General features: G+C 45.7%; 1 protein-coding gene across 2 annotated transcripts in view; it reads left to right on the top strand.

Annotated features, from left to right (window-relative positions):
• The window catches only part of TEX55 (testis expressed 55), a 136,357-nt gene that overhangs the window by 19,250 nt on the left and 95,600 nt on the right, over positions 1-21,507 (top strand). For both annotated transcript variants that reach the window (XM_089654738.1, XM_089654737.1), the window contains exons 2-3: positions 6,977-7,039; positions 10,965-11,018. In XM_089654738.1, the coding sequence (XP_089510864.1) occupies positions 6,989-7,039; positions 10,965-11,018 (105 nt within the window). In that variant the 5' untranslated portion in view covers positions 6,977-6,988. The remainder of the gene's footprint in view (positions 1-6,976; positions 7,040-10,964; positions 11,019-21,507) is intronic.

A 21,507-nucleotide genomic window follows, 5' to 3' on the forward strand; every position in this document is an offset into this window, starting at 1 on the left:
GCGGCTGAGGACTCTCTGTACGTGGTCTCGGTGGAGTTCAAGGGAAGCAGAGAAAATTAAAATGTCATCAAGGTACACGAACGAAAATGTCTAGGAAGTCTCTAAAAACGTCATCTACAAAATGCTGGAATGTTGCTGGGGCATTGCATAGGCCAAAGGGCATTACCAGGTATTCGAAATGCCCAAATCTGGTGCGAAAGGCAGTCTTCTATTCATCCCCCTCTCGGATACGTACCAGGTTATAAGCTTCCCTTAGATCCAACTTGGTGAACAGGGTTGCAGATCTCAGCCTCTGAAATAGTTCTGGAACCAATGGTAGGGGGTATCGGTTCTTGATGGTGATATTGTTTAGCTCACGGTAGTCCACACAGGGACGAAGAGAATAATCCTTCTCTACGAAGAAGATGCCAGCTCCCGCCGGGGAGGTAGATGGACAGGTAAACTCCTTTCTCAGGCTGTCGTCGAGGTACTCCTTTAGTGCCCCTAATTCCCGCTCTGACAAAGGGAAAATCCGACCGAAGGGAATTCCAGCCCCAGGCAGTAACTCGATTAGGCAGTCGTATGGTCTGTATGGTGGCAAGGAGTCGGCACCACGTTTACTGAAAACATCCAGGAAACTATGATAGGCCGCTGGGACTATTTGGTGCACCTCAGATTCTGTGTCAGTACATAGGAGAGGTCTGGATGGAGCTAAGGGTTGTGGCAGGCAGTGCTCATGACAGTAGGTGGACAGGAACTTTATTTCACCAGATACCCCATTGATGTTAGGGTTATGTGCCTGTAACCAGGGGATTCCCAGGATAACCGGAAACATTGGGGAGGCAATGGCATCTAGACATAATAGTTCCTTGTGGCCCGAGGATGGTATCGTGACCGGTAGGGGAATTGTTTCCTGGGTAACTGCTCCAGATTTGATGTTGGATCCATCAGCCAGGTATACAGTCAGTTTCTGTGCTTTAGCTCGTAATAGTATCTGGTGTCGCTGGGCGAAGTTTACATCGATAAAACAGCTGCAAGCTCTGGAGTCAAGGATAGCGAACACTGGAAGAGCTCTTCCCGAAAGCTAAAAGGAGATAGGAATTGAAATGTGAGCATGATTGATGGGAGCGGGAGGTGGACTGGCAGGTAAGTAATTTGGTAACTTCCGCATCTTGGCGGGGCAGTTCCGCACATAGTGCCCGGCTTCTTCGCAATAGAGGCATAAATTGTTCTGGCGTTGACGCTGGCGTTCTTCAGGTGTCAAAGAGGTTCGTAATAGACCTATTTGCATGGGTTCAGGTTCCTCCACAGAAGGTGTAGCAGAGCTGGTAGGCGCCATGTTGGTTGATGGTGGAGCCCTAGGTAGCATCCATATGGCCCTGAGTCCCTGCTGGAGTACATGAAGAGCGGCCTCTGCTTATGCAGCTTGCTGGGGGTCATCATAAAGTTGAGTCATGGAACCAAAAAAGAGGGTTAAGGAGGCTAACTTGGCATCCTCCTTTTCCAGCAAGTGGTGGGCCCATGCCTGTGGTTCCCCCTGGAGCAGAGAACTCACAAATCCCACCTTAGTTGTTTCAAGGGAAAAGGTCCGGGGTTGTAAAGCGAAATAAAGCTCACATGCGTTGTGGAACGCCCAGAACTTGCTGCGATCTCCAGAGAATCTTTCTGGTGTAGGGACCCTTGGCTCGGAAGGTAACATCACCACCGCAGGAGGAATTATGTTTCCTGGAGTAGCAGGCCTATCAGACAACGCAGGTGCAGGCGCAGGTAAGGTCTGAAGGCGGTTCTCCAGCCGGGTGTATCCCTCTTGAAGATCCTTGACGGCCTGTGTTAGTGCCGAGATGTGATAACAAATCTCATCTAGAGGAGAGGCCCCTCTCTCAGGCTCCGACATGGCCTTCTGGTACTGTAACGTACCTGGTGGTGGAGCCTGATGCGGAGAGAGGGAGTCCTCTTACCACTCCCGTTCGGGACCCCTGATAGGGTAGACAGGCAGTAACGAGCTGGGAGAGGCACGAGTACCTGATGGGTTTGCGGTGACAGCTGGCAGGTGGAGAGCCGGAATACCAGGATGCAGGTAGCAGGATGCAGGTGAGCAGGCGCAGCAGAGACATGTAGCTGAGATGCGGATGACCATGTCGGCCAAGGATAGAATAGTCAGGCAGGCCGGGTCAGGATCAATCAAACGGATCAGGTACAGAGGAGCAAGCAAGCGGATAGTCAAAGGGAGAGCCGGGTCAGTGCAGGTGGAGTTCAATCGATTGTCAGGAATCAAGCAAGGAGATCACAGGAGACAGAAAGTAGTAGACCAGAAGGCACCATTCTCTTTGTAGCAGGGGTTTAAATAGCCCACCTATGCTCGTCAGCACATGCACGTGTGCGCAGCTGCGACAATCTTCTTCCCTGACAGTAGTGTATAAAAACCTGTATTTCTGTCCAATAAAGAGTTCCAGTTTTTGTATCTAAGCTAGCGTTGCATAGTCTTGGGTGCGATGCCCAGCTATAATAACATTGGTCCTGTGTCCCAGCAGCAAAGAAGCAGTTCTTGACGGAACCACCCATTCCGGCTGACAGGTGATTCCTTCACAAGGCACATATAAACCCCCAACCATTCCTGCCTTCCATCCACTTAAGAAAAGACTCCTAAATCCCCTTTCTTACCTACCTGACTCTTCCATTACATGTTCCAGTGGAGACTGGTCACCAGTGCTGAAGTCCATGCCTAGCCAGACTGGCGCCCTCATGGTAATTTCCTCACATACAGTCCTCTGGAGCCTGAGAGGACCTGCTGGACAGCCATTAGGAAGTGTCCCCATCACTTATTCAGCAACATGGGCACTTGGAGAAGGACACTCCTGCTCCACAGTCTGGAAGATGGGAGGTTTGGGACCCAGCACGTCACATGACTACAGATTTAGTTGAGTAATTGGGGCATTTAGATTATGCCTATTAGATTTGCTGCCATACATGGCTCCTTTTTTGTCATTCAGCCAGCTGAATGAGCTGATTTCCCCATCCTCACATTCGAAATGGATGGAGAAATCCTCTCCGCTGTGTCATTTTGTGCTGATAGGGGGACTCCCCAACCGTCAGAATACACTTATTAGTGCTTGCAGCCAATCAGAGCAATCAAAATCACCATTTTCCAGCAGAAAAGTCAATCAATAGATCAACTTCTCATGAAAAGGAACAGCCATACATGAATCGAAATTTGACTTGTTCCTGCTGTGTTGACTGTGCTCTCTCCCCTCCTTTGTGCCAGGAGAGGAGATTTCAGGTGGGGGGTGATTTGTGCTAGGAGGGGGGATTTGCAGGGGGAAGGGAAGTATTTGTGCTACGAGGGGTAGTTTTTTGTGGGGGGAGGAGGGGGATGTGTGTTAGGAGATGAGATTTGAGGGGTGGAGAATTTGAGCTGTGAGGGAGGATGGTGGGGGGGCAAAGATTTGTGCTGGGGGGGGGGATTTCAGCAGCGGGGGATTAGCTTGCAAAGGGAATTTATGCTTAGGTGAGTGTACAAATAAGTGCTGAATTGTTTTTTTTTTTTTTGGGGGGGGGGGGGGATTTTTGCTGACACATGATGGTAACACATCGTGGGTGCGGGGTGCAGTTTGACATCTTCACCCTTGACCTGGCACTGGCGTTGACATGCATTGTTGAGGCGCGTTGATGCACATTTCGAATATGTTTTGGAATTTAGAATTTGGGGTGGATAGAGTTAACAACCATTGATGAAGACTTGTTACTCCCTGTTGTTAACCTATCAAAGCACACATGCATTTTGATTCTGACATCTACAACCACAGCTCAGCCGCTTGATTTTATCGTCCCCTAGCTGTACATGGGAATGAAGCCTTGACTTTTTGCCAACAATTTTTTATAAGTTCACCTTTTGGACAAAAATAATAAATGCATATTGCAGGTGAAACAATGTGCATTTATTATTTTTGTCCAAAGGAGCCTGTAAAGCATTGTGCCAGCGATCTCGTTGTGCAGGGTGACTGGTCTTGTCTCCGCCCCCCTCCTGTAGTTTTCTGCAGGCAGCCTTTAGTGGGTGGGGCTTGTGAGTACCCTTCTACAGCTCTGCTCTCCTGCCTGTCAGGCGGAAGCAGTCGGGTGGCACTCCTCCGCCATGTAATCCAGGCTCAACTTGCACATTACCCCAGTACAAATCATTAGTAATACCTCATCTGGAATATGCAGTTCAGTTTTGGGCACCAATTCACAAAAATAACATTGGGGAACTGGAGAAAGTACAGAGAAGGGCAACCAAACTGATAAGAGGCATGGAGGAGATCAGCTATGAGGAAAGATTAGAGGAACTGAATTTATTCTCTCTGGAGAAGAGGAGATTAAGGGGGGATATGATCTCCATGTATGATACATAAGGGGGGGATATGATCTCCATGTATAATACATAAGGGGGGATATGATCACCATGTATAATACATAAGGGGGGATATGATCACCATGTATAATACATAAGGGGGAGATATGATCTCCATGTATAATACATAAGGGGGATATGATCTCCATGTATGATACATAAGGGGGGATATGATCTCCATGTATAATACATAAGGGGGGATATGATCTCCATGTATAATACATAAGGGGGATATGATCTCCATGTATGATACATAAGGGGGGATATGATCTCCATGTATAATACATAAGGGGGGATATGATCTCCATGTATAATACATAAGGGGGATATGATCACCATGTATAATACATAAGGGGGGGATATGATCTCCATGTATAATACATAAAGGGGGGATATGATCTCCATGTATAAATACATAAGGGGGGATATGATCTCCATGTATAATACATAAGGGGGGATATGATCTCCATGTATAATACATAAAGGGGGGATATGATCTCCATGTATAAATACATAAGGGGGGATATGATCTCCATGTATAATACATAAAGGGGGGATATGATATCCATGTATAAATACATAAGGGAGATATGATCACCATGTATAATACATAAGGGGGGATATGATCTCCATGTATAATACATAGGGGGGATATGATCACCATGTATAATACATAAGGGGGGATATGATCTCCATGTATAATACATAAGGGGGCATATGATCTCCATGTATAATACATAAGGGGGGATATGATCTCCATGTATAATACATAAAGGGGGGATATGATCTCCATGTATAATACATAAAGGGGGGATATGATATCCTTGTATAATACATAAGGGGGATATGATCTCCATGTATAATACATAAGGGGGATATGATCTCCATGTATAATACATAAGGGGGGATATGATCTCCATGTATAATACATAAGGGGGGATATGATCTCCATGTATAATACATAAGGGGGATATGATCTCCATGTATAATACATAAGGGGGATATGATCTCCATGTATAATACATAAGGGGGGGATATGATCACCATGTATAATACATAAGGGGGGGATATGATCACCATGTGTAATACATAAGGGGGATATGATCTCCATGTATAATAGATAAGGGGGATATGATCTCCATGTATAATACATAAGGGGGGATATGATCACCATGTATAATACATAAGGGGGGATATGATCTCCATGTATAATACATAAGGGGGGATATGATCTCCATGTATAATACATAAGGGGGGATATGATCTCCATGTATAATACATAAGGGGGATATGATCTCCATGTATAATACATAAGGGGGGATATGATCTCCATGTATAATACATAAGGGGGATGTGATCTCCATGTATAATACATAAGGGGGGATATGATCTCCATGTATAATACATAAGGGGGGATATGATCTCCATGTATAATACATAAGGGGGGATATGATCTCCATGTATAATACATAAGGGGGATATGATCTCCATGTATAATACATAAAGGGGGATATGATCTCCATGTATAATACATAAGGGGGGATATGATCTCCATGTATAATACATAAGGGGGATGTGATCTCCATGTATAATACATAAGGGGGATATGATCTCCATGTATAATACATAAGGGGGGATATGATCTCCATGTATAATACATAAGGGGGGATGTGATCACCATGTATAATACATAAGGGGGGATATGATCTCCATGTATAATACATAAGGGGGATATGATCTCCATGTATAATACATAAGGGGGGATATGATCACCATGTATAATACATAAGGGGGATATGATCTCCATGTATAATACATAAGGGGGGATATGATCTCCATGTATAATACATAAGGGGGATATGATCTCCATGTATAATACATAAGGGGGGATATGATCTCCATGTATAATACATAAGGGGGGATATGATCACCATGTATAATACATAAGGGGGGATATGATCTCTATGTATAATACATCAGTGGTTCATATAGTGAACTCGGTGTAGAGCTATTCACCCTGAGGTCATCACAGAGGACAAGGGGGCGCTCTTTACGTCTGGCAGAAAAGAAATTTAATCTCCAAACACAGAAAGGTTTCTTCACAGTGAGAGCTGTGAAAATGTGGAATAGACTCCCTCAAGAGTTGGTTCTGGCCAGCCCAGTGGATTGCTTCAAAAAAGGCCTAGATTGTCTCTTGGATACACAGAATATAACTGGACCAAGTTCAGCTTTCATCTTCTTCTGAATATTATTGGTTCTTCTGGAGTTTCATGAAACGTTCATAGTATCAACACTTGTCAGTGAAGCATGCTACATCTGTGTTCATCCATACCATGGACAGCTGTTACATGCTGTGGAGGAGAAGGGGTTGCACAGGTCCTAACTTTTGATACATTTTCATGTGATGACTTCATGATGAGGGATTGGGGGAATTTGTTTAGTTGCATGATACAGGTCTTTGTTTTTTCTGAAACTGCAATGGGATTTACTATGGTCAGGTTGGATGTAAGTAGAGCTGGGAATGTGGTTTGTGGATATGTCTGCAGAGATGCTGTTTTTAGAGAAAAGTATCATTGTAACACCTTTACTAACCTACTGTATGTTTAATTCCAGAGCACCAACAACATGGACGATGTGACAGAGAGCGCCCCCACCAGGCTGCCAGATGGAGAGTGGGTATGTATGACACCGTCAGACTGCAGACACTCCTATGTGATGGGCTTAGTCGTGAAATGCAGCCTGGTGATTGGCTGGGAACCTGTGACATCACAGACAAAGATTGAATTCACAGTTCTGTACCAACATGGAACTGTTGAGGCTCAGAATATTCTTGGGGCAGTTTTTGTTCTTTTACGTCATGTTGGAGGCAAGAACATGTAGCAGTATTGCAACAAGTCAATACTTGATTAACAATTGGTATCTCACACTGTTTATGATTTACACACATGGGGTATATAAAATATTCTTCTACCAACTAGCTATTGCCCACAATGAAAGCTCATCTCCAGGGAAATGTTCCCCCCAACTTCCTTTTACTTACCTGAGCCAGCCAGCCAGCCCTCTGTGGTGCCTGTTCTGGTAATGAAGACTGGAGGTTCACCCCTACAGTCCCTCCACCTTCTTTTGACTTACCTGAGCCAGCCCTCTGTGGTGTTGGCGGTAATGCAGACTTGTTGTCCACCACTACAGTCCCAACCAAATTTTACCCACCTGAGTCAGCTGTTATGTGATTCTCTGTGGTGGCCCCGTCTGCTAGTGGAGATTGGTGGTTCCCTGCTATGTCCTCCTCTTTTTTTACTCACCGAGAGCCAGCCTTACCTCTGTGGCATCTCTTCCGGTAGTGAAGACTGGTGGTACACCACTACAGCCCCCCACAATTGTTTTACTCACCTGAGCCAGCTGTCATGTGACTCTCAATGCTGACTCTTCAAGTAGTGAAGATCGGTGGTACACCTCTACAGTCCCCATCTTATTTTACTCATCTGTCATATAACCCTTCATGGTTGCCTCTTCTGGTAGTGAAAGATGGTGATCCACCTCTACAGTGCTCCTTCCTCCCTTGCCCCCTACTTTTTTATTCAGATGTGATGTAACCCTCCATGATGGCTCTTCCAGAAGTAAAAATTGGTTGTCCACCACTACAGTCTCTACCACATTTTTACTTATCCGAGCAAGCTGTCATTTGACTTTCCATGGCAACTCTAGTAGTAAAGACTGCTGGTCCACCACTTTATTTCCCCCCCCTTCCCCCCCCCCCCCCACACACACACTTTTTTACTCACCAGAGCCAGCTGTCATGAGACCCTGTATGGTGTCTTTTCTGGTAATGAAGACTGGTGCACCACCTCTGCAGTCCCCATTTTATTTCACCCACCTGAGATAGCTGTCATGTAACACTTTATTTTTGACTCTTCCAGGAGTGAATGATAGTGGTCCACTGCTACAGTCCACACACACTTTTGTACTTGCCTGAGTCTGCTGTCATGTGAGCATCTGTGATGCCTCTTTCAGTACTGAAGACTGGTGGTCCACCACTGCAGCCCCCCCCCCCTGCTGTACTCTCCTGAGTCAGCTATCATGTGACCCTCCGTGGTGCCTCTTTCAGTGTGGAGACTGGTGGTCCACCACTGCAGCCCCCCCCCCCCCATTGCTGTAGTCACCTAAGTCAGTTATCATGTGACCCTCTGTGGTGCCTCTTTCAGGAGTGGAGACTGGTGGTCCATCTCTACCATATACACTTTTCTATTCATCTGAGTGAATAGTCACATGATCCTTCATGTTTCTTCTTTTGAGAGTGAACAGCAGTGATCTACTGCTGCAGTACTCCACCACAAGATCTTGCTGCTACCCCTCATCATGACATCATCGCTCTGTTGATGGAGTCTTCTGGACTTGTGATGGCCCTGCCAATGGACAGTCAGTAGTTGGTGACATGACACCTGGGAGCAATGTGGGCGTCTGAAAAGGGACCCTGCAGGCCCAAAGAAAGAACACTCGAACCTGGCACATCATAAGGCCAGGAATTCAAGTACTTAATTAAACCATTTAAATTATTTTCAAATCTACTGGGGGATTGATTGTAGGGATCTGTAGGTTATGTTAAGCTGAGTTGGTCCCTGGCAGGAGATCAGCTTTCATAGGTTTATAAAATTCTATTTAAAAGGTTGATTACTAAATCTGTTTATGTAGACATATTGATGTTACTCACAACCCCCTCTATCTAAATTGTGTGGTGTCAGCCCTGCCCTGCTTAGTGTGTTTTGCTAAACTTCTCAATCACTCCCACTTTCAGATTTCTACTACATAAAGGCTATTCATTCTGTAGTCCAGTCCTGTAGAACTAGGAGGGTTCTTTGAGATAACACATGAAGTGTGCAGAGGACACAGGGGGGTATATGCAGCAGATCAAAAGGTAACAAATATGACAAGTTCATTCCTAAGAAGCCTACAGATTATGCAATTTTCTTTCCTTCCACCACGTGTGGTGATTGGGGAGGTGCAGTGTGGTGCAGCGGCAGTAAATATACAGAGTCCGGTTACAGAAAGAGAACTTGTATTAAAGTCAAAGTTCAACTTCACAAACAGCCCACAGGATGGCACCCAACCGGGAACACTCATGGGTTACAATGGCAGAGGTGAGTGTGCCTTGGATGTGCCAACAGCATCTGTCCTAGAGGGTGGGAGGAGGTCTGGCAGGATTCCAGAAGAATGGCATGTCCCTACTCGTCTGGAACTTTTCCCTACAGCTATTAATTTTCCCTAACATGCGGGTGACCTGTCCTTACACTAGTCACTCGCAAAATGCATGCCAATACCAGGAGCTTAACTAGACTCTTCTTGACCCAAGATGGCTGCCATTGCAACATCCAACTGGATGACCGAGGAAACTGTAGAGGAGTATAGACAAATAGGAGAAGATATTTTGGCACAATCACGAATTTGTCAATTACCACTACACATTGCATGATTATATCCATCACTAAAAGGACATTGTTGTGATTAATTTTTTGAAAGAGTGGACACTTTTTTGCACTATAGCACTTTATGTTTATCCCTTTGCCTTATAAAGGTTTTTTTAAAATACCTAGGCGTTATTTTATGCAGTAGGTGTGTGTGCACGGTGTTCAATTTATAGACACTTGCTATATACATTTATTTAGTGTGTGAACACGTGTGTCCATTATGGAACACAGATATTTATTATAAGTTTGGCACTATTTATATATTTTTACACTATTGCTATGAAGCATTATATTGTATGAATTTTGATTCTTTTAGGGTTGTATTGCATGAATTGGTCACATATATTTTTTAGTATTTATTATGAGTGCTACACTATTCATATATATAGAGGAGTATGTTCCTCCTGACTTCTTCTCCCTCTGTGTTGAGTGCTGCCTGCAGTGGAGAAATGTTATTTATTTCAGGTACTTATATAGTGCTGTCAATTTACACAGCGCTTTACATATATATTGTACATTCACATCAGTCCCTAACCCTCAAGGGGCGTACAATCTAAGGTCCCTAACTCACATTTATACATACATACTAGGGACAATTTATACAGGATCCAATTAACCTACCTGCATGTATTTGGAGTAAACTGGAGTACCTGGAGGAAACCCATGCAGGCACAGGGAGAGCATGCAAACTCCAGGCAGGTGGTGCCATGTTTGGGATTCGAACCAACGACCCTAGTACAACCAGGCGGAAGTGCTAACCACTAAGCCGCTGTGCTGCCCCAGACTGCACCTGCCTACAGGGGAATTCCTCCTATAGGGAAAACACAAGGATCACTGCTGGTGCTTATAACCGCCTTCAATGATTGCATGAAACAATCCAAAATGTCATTGTGGGGTTTATTTACTAAAGCTGGAGAGTCCAAAATCAGACTCCCTTCTGCATAGAAACCAATCAGCTTCTAAGCTCAGCTTGTTCAATGAAGCTTTGGCAATGAAACCTGGAAGCTGATTGGTTTCTATGCAGAAGGGAGTCTGATTTTGGACTCTCCAGCTTTAGTAAATAAACCCCTGTGTGTCTGTGTTATAATTAGGGGTAACGTTTTATTTGCAATAATGAAGCTTTATCGTCCCCTACGCAGGCGCGTGAGAATATTCCAGAGGGTCCCCTTCCTGACAGCCTCCCCACAGAACAAGTAAGTGGATTTTATTCCAATCCAGGTGTTTAAATCTTTAAAGATCAAGTGGCTGCAAAATGAGAAATATCTCGTGCTAATTATTTCATTCAGTTAGAGTAGAAAAACCTGAACTGAATTTAATTTATTTTTACTAAAGCTCTGAGTATCATAAAAGCTAAACTCCAGGCAGATATAAAAGACACAAAATATTGCCACTGTAATCAATAATACATAATTTAATTAATTTTTTTAACCACTTCAATACCGGGGCACGTTTACTCCTTTCCTGCCCAGGCCTATTTTCAGCTTTCAGCTTAAATTTTTTTGCACACAAATAGAGCTTTCTTTTGATGGCATTGGCATTTAATCACCACTGAAATTTAACATTTTTGCTTCATAAACAAGAAAAGATTTAAAAAATGTTGAAAAAAAACGCTTTTCTTTGTTTCTGTTAAAAAGTTTGCAAATAAATAACATTTCTTTATACATTTAGGTCAAAATGTATTCTGTTATATTTCTTTGGTGAAAATAACTAAAATTGATGTATTTATTTCAGGTACATGTACAGCACCATCAATTTACATATATATATTGTACATTCACATCAGCCCCTAACCCTCAAGGAGCGTACAATCTAAGGTCCCTAACTCACATTCATACATACACATACTAGGGACAATTTTAGACAGGATCCAATTAACCTACCAGCATGTCTTTGGAGTGTGGGAGGAAACTGGAGTACCCAGAGGAAACCCACACAGGCACAACATGCAAACTCCAGGCACGTGGTGCGGATTCGAACCAACGACCCTAGTACTGCCAGGGGGAAGTGCTAACCAATAAGCCACTGTGCTGCCCATAAAATCAGTCTATTATTTAGTCTGTAGGAAAGCTATAGAGTCCACAAACTATAGTATATATATCTGACAATGGATCAGTCCTGACGGCCAATCTCATTTCTTGAGGCCCGTAAATGCCAGCACAGTACAAATACTCCCCAAATGACCCATTTTTGGAAAATAGACAGTCCAAAGTATTTAGTAAGAGGCATGGCAAGTTTTTTTGAAGTTGTAATTTTTTGTCACAATTTTTTGGAAAGATAAGAAATTTAAAAAAATCACAATTTTGACATTTTGTTACCAGTGCAATACAGCATTATCATATAACTGTCATGGCAGTAATCAGGGATACTGACTGGTCACAATATGTAAAAAAGAAAAAAAAAAGTCAATTTAATTTTTTTTTTCCAATTTATTTCTATTATTTTTTTTCTTTTTTTATTACATTTTTTTTACTTTTTTTTCAACAGACTATGACCATAGCAATACAGTGTTACCATAGTAACATTGTACTACTCTTGGCAAGTGATCAGAAGTTTTTTGTTTTTTACACATTATGATTGCCAATGTATTTCAGTGATATTAGCAACCATGAATGAAACTGATTCATTCTGTGTCTTTTGTTGTAATTATCTGTGATTGGCCAAAGTTCATCACATGGTACAGATGGGCTGTTATTGGCCCTGTCTGTACCATGTGACCGCTGTGACCAGTCACAGATAACAACACAATTGTATACAATGGATGGCATGAAAGGAAGCCATTCGTTGTATACAATTGTCATGTGATCTGCTGTGATTGGTCACAGCGATCACATCACATGGCACTGGCAGTGGGACAGTGTAGTGATCAGTCATCCACTGGACACAGTTGGTGACAGATCGCGCCACTGCGCAGACATTATATCACATCCACTGAGAAGGAGGAGCATCCCGCCCGGCTATCAATTTGCTTTAGGAAGCTATTAAACACAAGCAGTGTAAGTTCTGAATTTTACTTGGTATCAGTTCTTGCAATATCTGTACCGCAGGGCTGAAGTGTGAGACAAAGAAACAGCTCAAGGATCCAATCAGTTCATGTGCTAACCAGAAGCATGCTGATAGGAGGGCAGAGCAGAGCGGAACAGAGATGAGCTTATTAGTATGATGCTTCTCCTTTCATGGTCCAATCACAGGCTGCGGGTGGGTCCAGGACGACCTGGGCTCAGAGGAGGTGGTTTGTAGGATGCTGGTCATCAGGCTGAGGACATCTAGTGGCTCAGATTTTTTTTATAGCAGGGGTAAATCTCAGGACTGAAACTGAATATTGCAGCAAAAGCTGGTTTTCTTATTTTATCATGTAAGGCTCCATGTACACGGGACACTTCTGAACAATGGAAACTGACTGCTGGAAAACGTAGGTTCCAAAATTGTCTGTTTTGCCGCGCTTGCATACGGCGCTTGTGCGCGTTTCTGTTTTGAAGTGTTTTTTAAAGATAACCTCAGGAGACCTATCAAAATGCCCAGAATGCACTGAAAAACAGTGAAAAATGTACTATTTCAGACATTTTGAGAGAAATAGAGAGAGCAGAAGCAGAGAGAGCAGTATGTGTTGAGATTAGCTGTCTTTTTTTTTTTTTTTGTGGTGTTTGGATGTGTTCCGGCTCATTGCTGTGCAGAAATTATTGCAGCAGTGTCCAACATATTTCATTTCATGTGAAACCTCAAAGTATGGTGTACCGGGTCCATTTGAGTATCGGGAAAACGCTTTGCATACATTTTTCATGATTATTATTATTATACAGTATTTATAAAGTGCCAATAGTTCGCTCAGCGCTGTACATTACAAAGGGGGACAGAACATGTGACAGAACAATACCAATACAATGCAAAACATGAGGGGATTGAGGGCCCTGCTCCTTGGAGCTTACAATCTAGGAGGGAGGGGGTGGTGGCACAGGAGGAGATAGCTGTGGGGGATGGAGTGGTAGGAAGAGTGGAGGAGGTCGGCAAGTTAGCAGGGGGTGGGGTAGGCTTCCCTGAAGAGATGGGTTTTCAGGGTGCACCTAAAGGAGAGGAGAGTAGGTGATAATCTGATGGGTTGGGGCAGGGAGTTCCAGAGGATGGGTGACACCCTGGAGAAGTCCTGGAGGCATGGGAGGAGGAGACCAGGGAACTAGAGAGAAGGAGGTCTTGTGAGGGGCGGAGTGTGCGTGCTGGGTGGTACTTGGATATTAGGTCAGTGATGAAAAAAGGCTCTGAACAGCATCTGGAAATGGAAGAGTTAAAAAAAAAATTCTGAACACAAACACTTATAAACGCGGTTAGTCGCATTTACAAGCATGTGGGTTTGAAACGCTGATAAAATCTACTCCTGAACACAAGTTTGGTGCATTCTCAAAAACTACTGTAAACTCAACTGCCTGTAAACGACTCTGTGTACACGGACACATAGGAAGCCATTAGGGAGAGTTCAGGGGCTGCTGAAAAAAAACACAGAAAAGCTCCTAAACGTGAGTTTATCAGCTGCAGTGTACATGGAGCCCCAGTATAAACAAATATTGTCTAAATACATTTATCCTGTGTATTCTTCCTTATATCTTGATGTGCTTTGTGTATTTTTTCCAGATCTGTGCAGTTATCCAGTATAAGATTTCCTGTAATAAAGACAGCTCACTGCCGCTCTCTCTCCTCCTGCAGGGTGACTGGTCTTGCTCCGCCCCTCCTGTAGTTTTCTGCAGGCAGCCTGTAGTAGATGGAGCTTCTGGGCCCCTCCTACAGCTCTACTCAGGATACAAGGTCATCCAGCACCCAGGGCAATGAAGGCAAACTGCACCCCCCACCCTCATTATATGCAAACTTAGGGGATGCTACACCCAACAGTCATCCGCTTGTCAAAATGCCTTATATCAGAATAAACTCAGCCACCATAACAGTGATAGTCCAATATCAACTTAATGTCAATCTTGAAAACAAACACCCGTGTGCAAATCCGACACCAGATGAAATGAATACACTCATTAGAACTATATGCTGATTATATTATAAACCAGCATGATAGCATTTTGCTCTGGGAGCGATGATCTGCAGGATATCCCAGTAGAGGAACATCAACCAATAGTGATCCAATCAGCACATATGGAACAGCTAAGCAGCAAATGATCTTCCAATAACATGGGCAAAGCTCGAGGAATAAGAAGACAAGATTGACATTAAGTTGATATTGGACTATCACTGTTATGGTGGCTGGACTTATGTTTATATTTATGAATTCATTTATTTTTATTATTTATCCTTGCATGTTTTGTGAATAATTAGCGCACTTTTTATTTGTACACTATTTTACCTTTTTTGGTTAGAGGTGCTGCTTATTATTTGATTTATTTAGCATTTTCTGTGGCGCTTCTTATATCTGCTACATCAGAATAAACTCGCTGGTGTCCCCATCCATACAATAAACCACTGTGCCGATGGCAACAGCCCCTTCTGCCCACCCCTTGTCCCAGCCATCTATTGACTGCACAGTGATAATGTCACTGCTACTTTTATATTGTAATAATTGTATTTGAAAAGGCATTCGGTGCACACAAAGTGTTTTTATATCCTTTTTGGCTGTTGAGGAATATTTTCAGTGAATGTTTTGTGCCGGGGTTTCAGCTTTAATGGACTATTCATGTTTATCTTGTTCTGCTTTAACCCCTTACCCTCCAGAGGATTTGCGCCCCTTCCTGACCAGGACATTTTTCTGTGTTACGGCACTGCGTTACTTTGACAATTATGCGAACAAATGCACAGCAACTGTGTGCATTGCACGTGGTTGCGGGGCGTTTGCGGCACTCTCCATTTGTTGGAATGGGTCTTTTTGAATGGGGTTGCTGATGATTGCTACGTGTTAGACAGTTTTGGCTATGGGCATGAACAGGGGTTTACTGACAACTCATGGGGCCCCCGGGCAATAGGGGATCATGGGGCCCCTGTGTCCTTGCCCAAACTCAAAAAAGCCTATGAAAAAGGTACCAGGGGCATCTCATGGGGCCCCCTCCTGCCCCCGGGCCCTCGGGCAGCGCCCGAGTTTCCAAATGGTCAGTCCGCCCCTGGGCATGAAGCATCGCAACCACAGCATCTGACCACCCCCATCCACTGCCAATGCTGGGGCAGTTGGGGGTCACAATAACACAGCTCAACTGCAAGTCTTTAACACCTCCCCCCAACCAAAACGTCTAAAACCTAATGTATGGCTTGGAGGGGGGGGGGGCAAAAAGCTTTGTTTTGTTGCACCCTCCAACCGCCCCCCTTAAGCTGCAATAAGGTTCTTACATGTCGTGGTTGCAATGCTTTGCTTTGCAGCTGCAGCAAAGTTTACCCAACATTAGTGATGGGCCAAACACCCCCCCTGTTTGGTTTGTGGTCGAACATTCGAACCTACCAAAAGTTCGGCCAAACTTCGAACAGGGACAATTTACATCTTAGTATGCAGTAAGATACCGCTCAGTTACTAAAATACGGCATGAGTTATATTATTAAGCCACGCAGTATTTTAGTAGTGAAACAATCATTAATGTTTCAGCTGTCAGTGGGGTTCCCTGCTGACAGCTGAATGTCAAAAGAATTGTCGGCATTGCCCAACAATTAAGAAATGTAAAAAAAAAAACACGTGGGGTCCCACCTCTCATCCATACCAAGCCCTTCCTCTGGTATGGATTTTGAGGGGAACCCCCCAAATTTTTTTAAAACATGGTGTGGGGGTCCCAACAAAATCCATACCAGGCCCTTATTCGAGCATGCAGCCCGGGAGGCCAGGAAAGGGGGGAGGGGATGACTGAGTGCCCCCCCTTCTGAAACATACCAGGCCACATGCCCTCGACATGGGGGGGGGGTGCTTTGGGGCAGAGGGGCTCCCCCCAGAACACCCTGTCCCCATGTTGGACAAGGACCTCTTCCTCACAACCCTGGTTGGTGGTTGTGGGGGTCTGCGGGTGGGGGACCTATCGGAATCTGGAAGCCCCCTTTTAACAAGGGTGCCCCCAGATCCCCCCCACCCCCATGTGAATGAGTATGCAGTAAATAGTACCAGGGGCAGACTGAGAACTCATGGGGTCCCCAGCAGTAGGGGATCATGGGGCCCCTGTGTCCTCGCCCACACTCAGACCACACCCAAAAAAACATATGAAAGGTACCAGGGACATCTCATGGGGCCCCCTACTGACCCCGGGCCCCTGAATGGTACTGCTACCCATTCACAAAGAAAAGTGTAGTGTAAAAATTACAGGAGACAGTCTTTGACAAGTCCTTTATTAAAGATCAAAATAAAAAAAAATGCCCCCAAAGTAGAGCCAACATCAAACACGATGCCTGCCGCCACCACCAACCCCCAAAAAAGAAAAAAAAATGCTCCACTCTTGATGCTGGCTTCCGGCTGTCTGACAGCTGTGCCATAATGACAGTTCTTAAATACGATGATGATGTCACAACTTGTGATGTCATCATTCGCTGTGGTCAGGTGCATTGCTTTGGCCAATCAAAATGCACTGTCACGGTGCAGTGCATTGTGGGTCGTAGTGGGCAAACAGCCAGCCGAACGCCCTTACCGTTTGTGTGTTCTACGAACACACAAATGGCCAATGTTCGAGTCGAACTCACAGTCAGCTCAAACATAAAGCTCATCGCTACCCAAAATGTAGTGATCAACTATCAGAAATCCCGCCGAACGCGGCACACTCAAGCAAATGGGGTGCCGCAACCACCCTACAATTGCACGCAATGCGTTTGCGAGAAAAAATGGAGTTAAAACAGGTGGCAAGAAGATGTCACATTATTTTATTATTATTATACAGGATTTATATAGCGCCAACAGTTTGCTCAGCGCTTTACATTATAGTGGGAGACAATACAGCAACAATACAGGTCAATACAAGAGGGTTTTGAGGGCCCTGATCCTGGGAGCTTACACTCTAGGAGGGAGGGGTGAATGGTACAATAGGTAATAACTGTGGTGGATGGAGTGGTAGGAAGAGTAGAGGATTCCAGTATTAGCTGAGGGTGGGATAGGCTTCCCTGAAGAGATAGGTTTTCAGTGAGCAACTAAAAGTAGGTAGAGTAGGCGATAGTTTGATAGATTGGGGTAGGGAGTTCCAGAGGATGGGGGACACCCTGGAGAAGTCCTGGAGAGGAGTATGGGAGGAGGAGATAAGGGAGCTAGAAAGTAGGAGGTCTTGCGAGGAGCGGAGAGGACGGTTTTACATTACTTCCTCACCGCCTGTCAGTAGCCTCTGAAGCATCGAACGTGGATCTGGCTTCAGTGGAAAGGCAGATTTAGATGCATGTCAGTAGCTCTCAACCTTTTTTGGCCAACATTCTCCTTCCTCTCTGAGCTCAGCCGCCTCTAGAAATTTGGAACCACAAACTCTGTTTTAAAATGCAATTTCCCTTCTTCCTATTCAGCTGCTGACTCCATCCATACGGATGTGCTGAATATCGGCTTTTCCTACTTTTTAAAGTTAATGAGAAACCTGTGGCTGTGTGCGTTCTGCAGCTTTGCTGTAATTTGGTGTCAGAGGTGACAGCTGACAGCGAGTCTCTGCAGCATCAAATCTCTTCCTCTTTTTAGTTGGATGTCATCATATTTGGCAAATCCAAATTCACACTTGTATGTTGTCACAAATGGTAGACGCTTGCATACTACTGAAACACTTAAGAAAGATTCTAGCAGACTAGTCCAGAACCAAGACAGAGGAACAGTACTGAACTGGGTATATCAATGACTTGATCCCTTGTTAAAGCTGAAGTTTAATCTGCTATTTTGCCTTCCCTGGTTCCTCTATTGCCGCTCATCACCATGCTAATTACATTTTTAAATGAAACCTTTCCATTTTCATTGCATATCTTTTTTTAGACCTAGTGATTTCATTAGTGGGTCTCTGTGCTTTTCTATGCAATTCAGACAGATCATAGCTGGTGGGAGGGGCCAGCAGGTTGCTGTACATAGCTTCCGGAAAACATCACAGCACCCTTCCTCAATACTCCTCTCAAGAGCTCTCAGCCAACCCTCTGATATAAGCAGCAGGCTGGCTGTTGGGAGGAGTGTCAGGAATGGACTGGCCAGCTATGGTGGGACTCACCTGCCTTTTGATCTGCAGTACCAGGGCTGGCCAGCGGGTGTTCCCAGCAATCAGAGACTCAACTTTGCAGCCAGCTAACACCTGTAACTGATTATGCTGGGGTATTTAAGGGATGGCCAGACCCACAGACTCTGCCTTGGTGTGTGTTTGTCCTGGGCCCTGCATCCTGTTTCTGTCCTGCATCCTGTTTCTGTCCTGCATCCTGTTTCTGAACCGCTGCTGACTTCTCCTGCTCTGATCCCGGCTCGCTCCTGACCATCCCTCTGCCTGACCCTCTGTACTACGCTGCTTGCTACCTGTTCTGATCCCTGGCTTGTGACCCTGACCAATCTCCGCTTGCTCCCCCTGTACCTACCTGCCCTATTGATATTGACCCGACCTGCCTGACGACGCTTGCTTGTATGTACTGTTATCTGTGGGTGGTTTGGTTAGGTTTGTTTGCACTGTATTATGTTTTAGTATTGCACTGCGTTTATGTTTGTATTGTTAGTGTTAATAAATTATATTGTTTATAACATATCTGAGGTCTGCGTTTCCCTGCGTCAGTCACACATCTCTGGTCACACCTGGGAGCCCTGACATTACACCAAGGCCAATCCTGACCAGAAGTGGCTGCACAGGGAAGCCATCTTGGCTTGTTGATGGGAAGGATGGATCTGGATGAGGTTGAGTATTTATCTCTGCTAGTGCTTGATGACAGAGAGTATGCTTATCAGACTCTGAAGGAGTATCCCCGGGATGAACTACTAGAATGTATACGGCTCGCTCATGTTCTAGTAGATCAGGGCACAGATTTCTCTATGGTGCAGCCATTGATTCAGGTTTGTGTTGAGTTGGTTTCATCTGGTTCCCCCGAATGCAGGGATGAATTTTTGCCACCATTTAGTGCAGACCAGGTAGAGTCCCTGGTGTGGTTATTAGAGGATGATGTGGGTTACTTTCTGGAGCGTTATTCCACATGTTCACCACAGACACTAAGAGATTGTATAAACGCAGTGCAGTCATTGACCAGACAGACTTTGTGTAAGCTCAGCTTTGTTCAACCCATACTGCAGACATGGACAGATTTGTTACACCCAGCCTCAGTCAGCTTACAAAGACCCAGTCCTGCTTCTAACTCTACTCCTGTATTCCCACCAGCTCCTCCAGTTACAGCCCAGTATACTTGGCTATCTACCGCATGTCAGTACCCTGTTCCCACTCGCTGCACCTATCCTGCCTTTAACCCTGTAAAAAAGCCCTCTGTAGCAACTGCTCCCTCTCCTGTTCCATCCTCCAGTTTTTCTCTGTCTCCAGCTGCTCCATTCGTTTGCAGACCTGCGTTTACTTGCAGTGCTCCAGTAGTTAAAACCAGAAAAAAGCGAAAATTCTTTCCAACCAATACCATCCTGCCAGTATCCAAACCGCAGCCTGAAGCCTCTCCTCAGCCTGAAGCCTCTCCTCAGCCTGAAGCCTCTCCTCAGCCTGAAGCCTCTCCTCAGCCTGATGCCTGCATTCAGCCTGATGCCGCTACTCAGCATGATGAACTGATCCAGCCCGACGATCCTATTAGGCCAGTTGACTCGATGCCTGCTGTTGATCCAGATGATCCGGTACCTGATCCAGTGCCCGCTGTCGTGCCAATTGACTCAGAGCCCGCTGTCATACCTGGTGACCCGGTGCCCACTGCCTTGCCAGATGACGCGGTGCCCGCTGGCAAGCCAAATGACCTGATGCCTGGTGACCCAGTGCCCGCTGTCATACCTGGTGACCCGATGCCCGCTGTCGAGCCAGACAATCCGATACCTGATGACCCGGTGCCCACTGTCGTGCCTGTTGACTCGGAGCCCACTGTCTTGCCAGACGACTCGGTGCCCGCTGTTCCGCCAGTCGACTCGGTGCCCGCAGTCTTGCCAGACGACTCGGTGCCCGCAGTCTTGCCAGACGACTCGGTGCCCGCAGTCTTGCCAGACGACTCGGTGCCTGCAGCCTTGCCAGACGACTCGGTGCCTGCAGCCCCGCCAGTTGACTCGGTGCCCGCTGTTCCGCCAGACGACTCGCTGCCCGCAGTCTTGCCAGACGACTCGGTGCCCGCAGTCTTGCCAGACGACTCGGTGCCCGCAGTCTTGCCAGACGACTCGGTGCCCGCAGTCTTGCCAGACGACTCGGTGCCCGCAGTCTTGCCAGACGACTCGGTGCCCGCAGTCTTGCCAGACGACTCGGTGCCCGCAGTCTTGCCAGACGACTCGGTGCCCGCAGTCTTGCCAGACGACTCGGTGCCTGCAGTCTTGCCAGACGACTCGGTGCCCGCAGTCTTGCCAGACGACTCGGTGCCCGCTGTTCCGCCAGTTGACTCGATGCCCGCAGCCTTGCCAGACGACTCGGTGCCCGCAGCCTTGCCAGACGACTCGGTGCCCGCAGCCTTGCCAGACGACTCGGTGCCCGCAGCCTTGCCAGACGACTCGGTGCCCGCAGCCTTGCCAGACGACTCGGTGCCCGCAGCCTTGCCAGACGACTCGGTGCCCGCAGTCTTGCCAGACGACTCGGTGCCCGCTGTTCCGCCAGTTGACTCGATGCCCGCAGTCTTGCCAGA

This window comes from Staurois parvus, unplaced genomic scaffold (assembly GCF_062004578.1).
Source record: "Staurois parvus isolate SC_StPar_1 unplaced genomic scaffold, SC_StPar_1.0 ptg000795l, whole genome shotgun sequence".
In the NCBI taxonomy this organism is placed as follows: Eukaryota; Metazoa; Chordata; class Amphibia; order Anura; family Ranidae; genus Staurois; species Staurois parvus.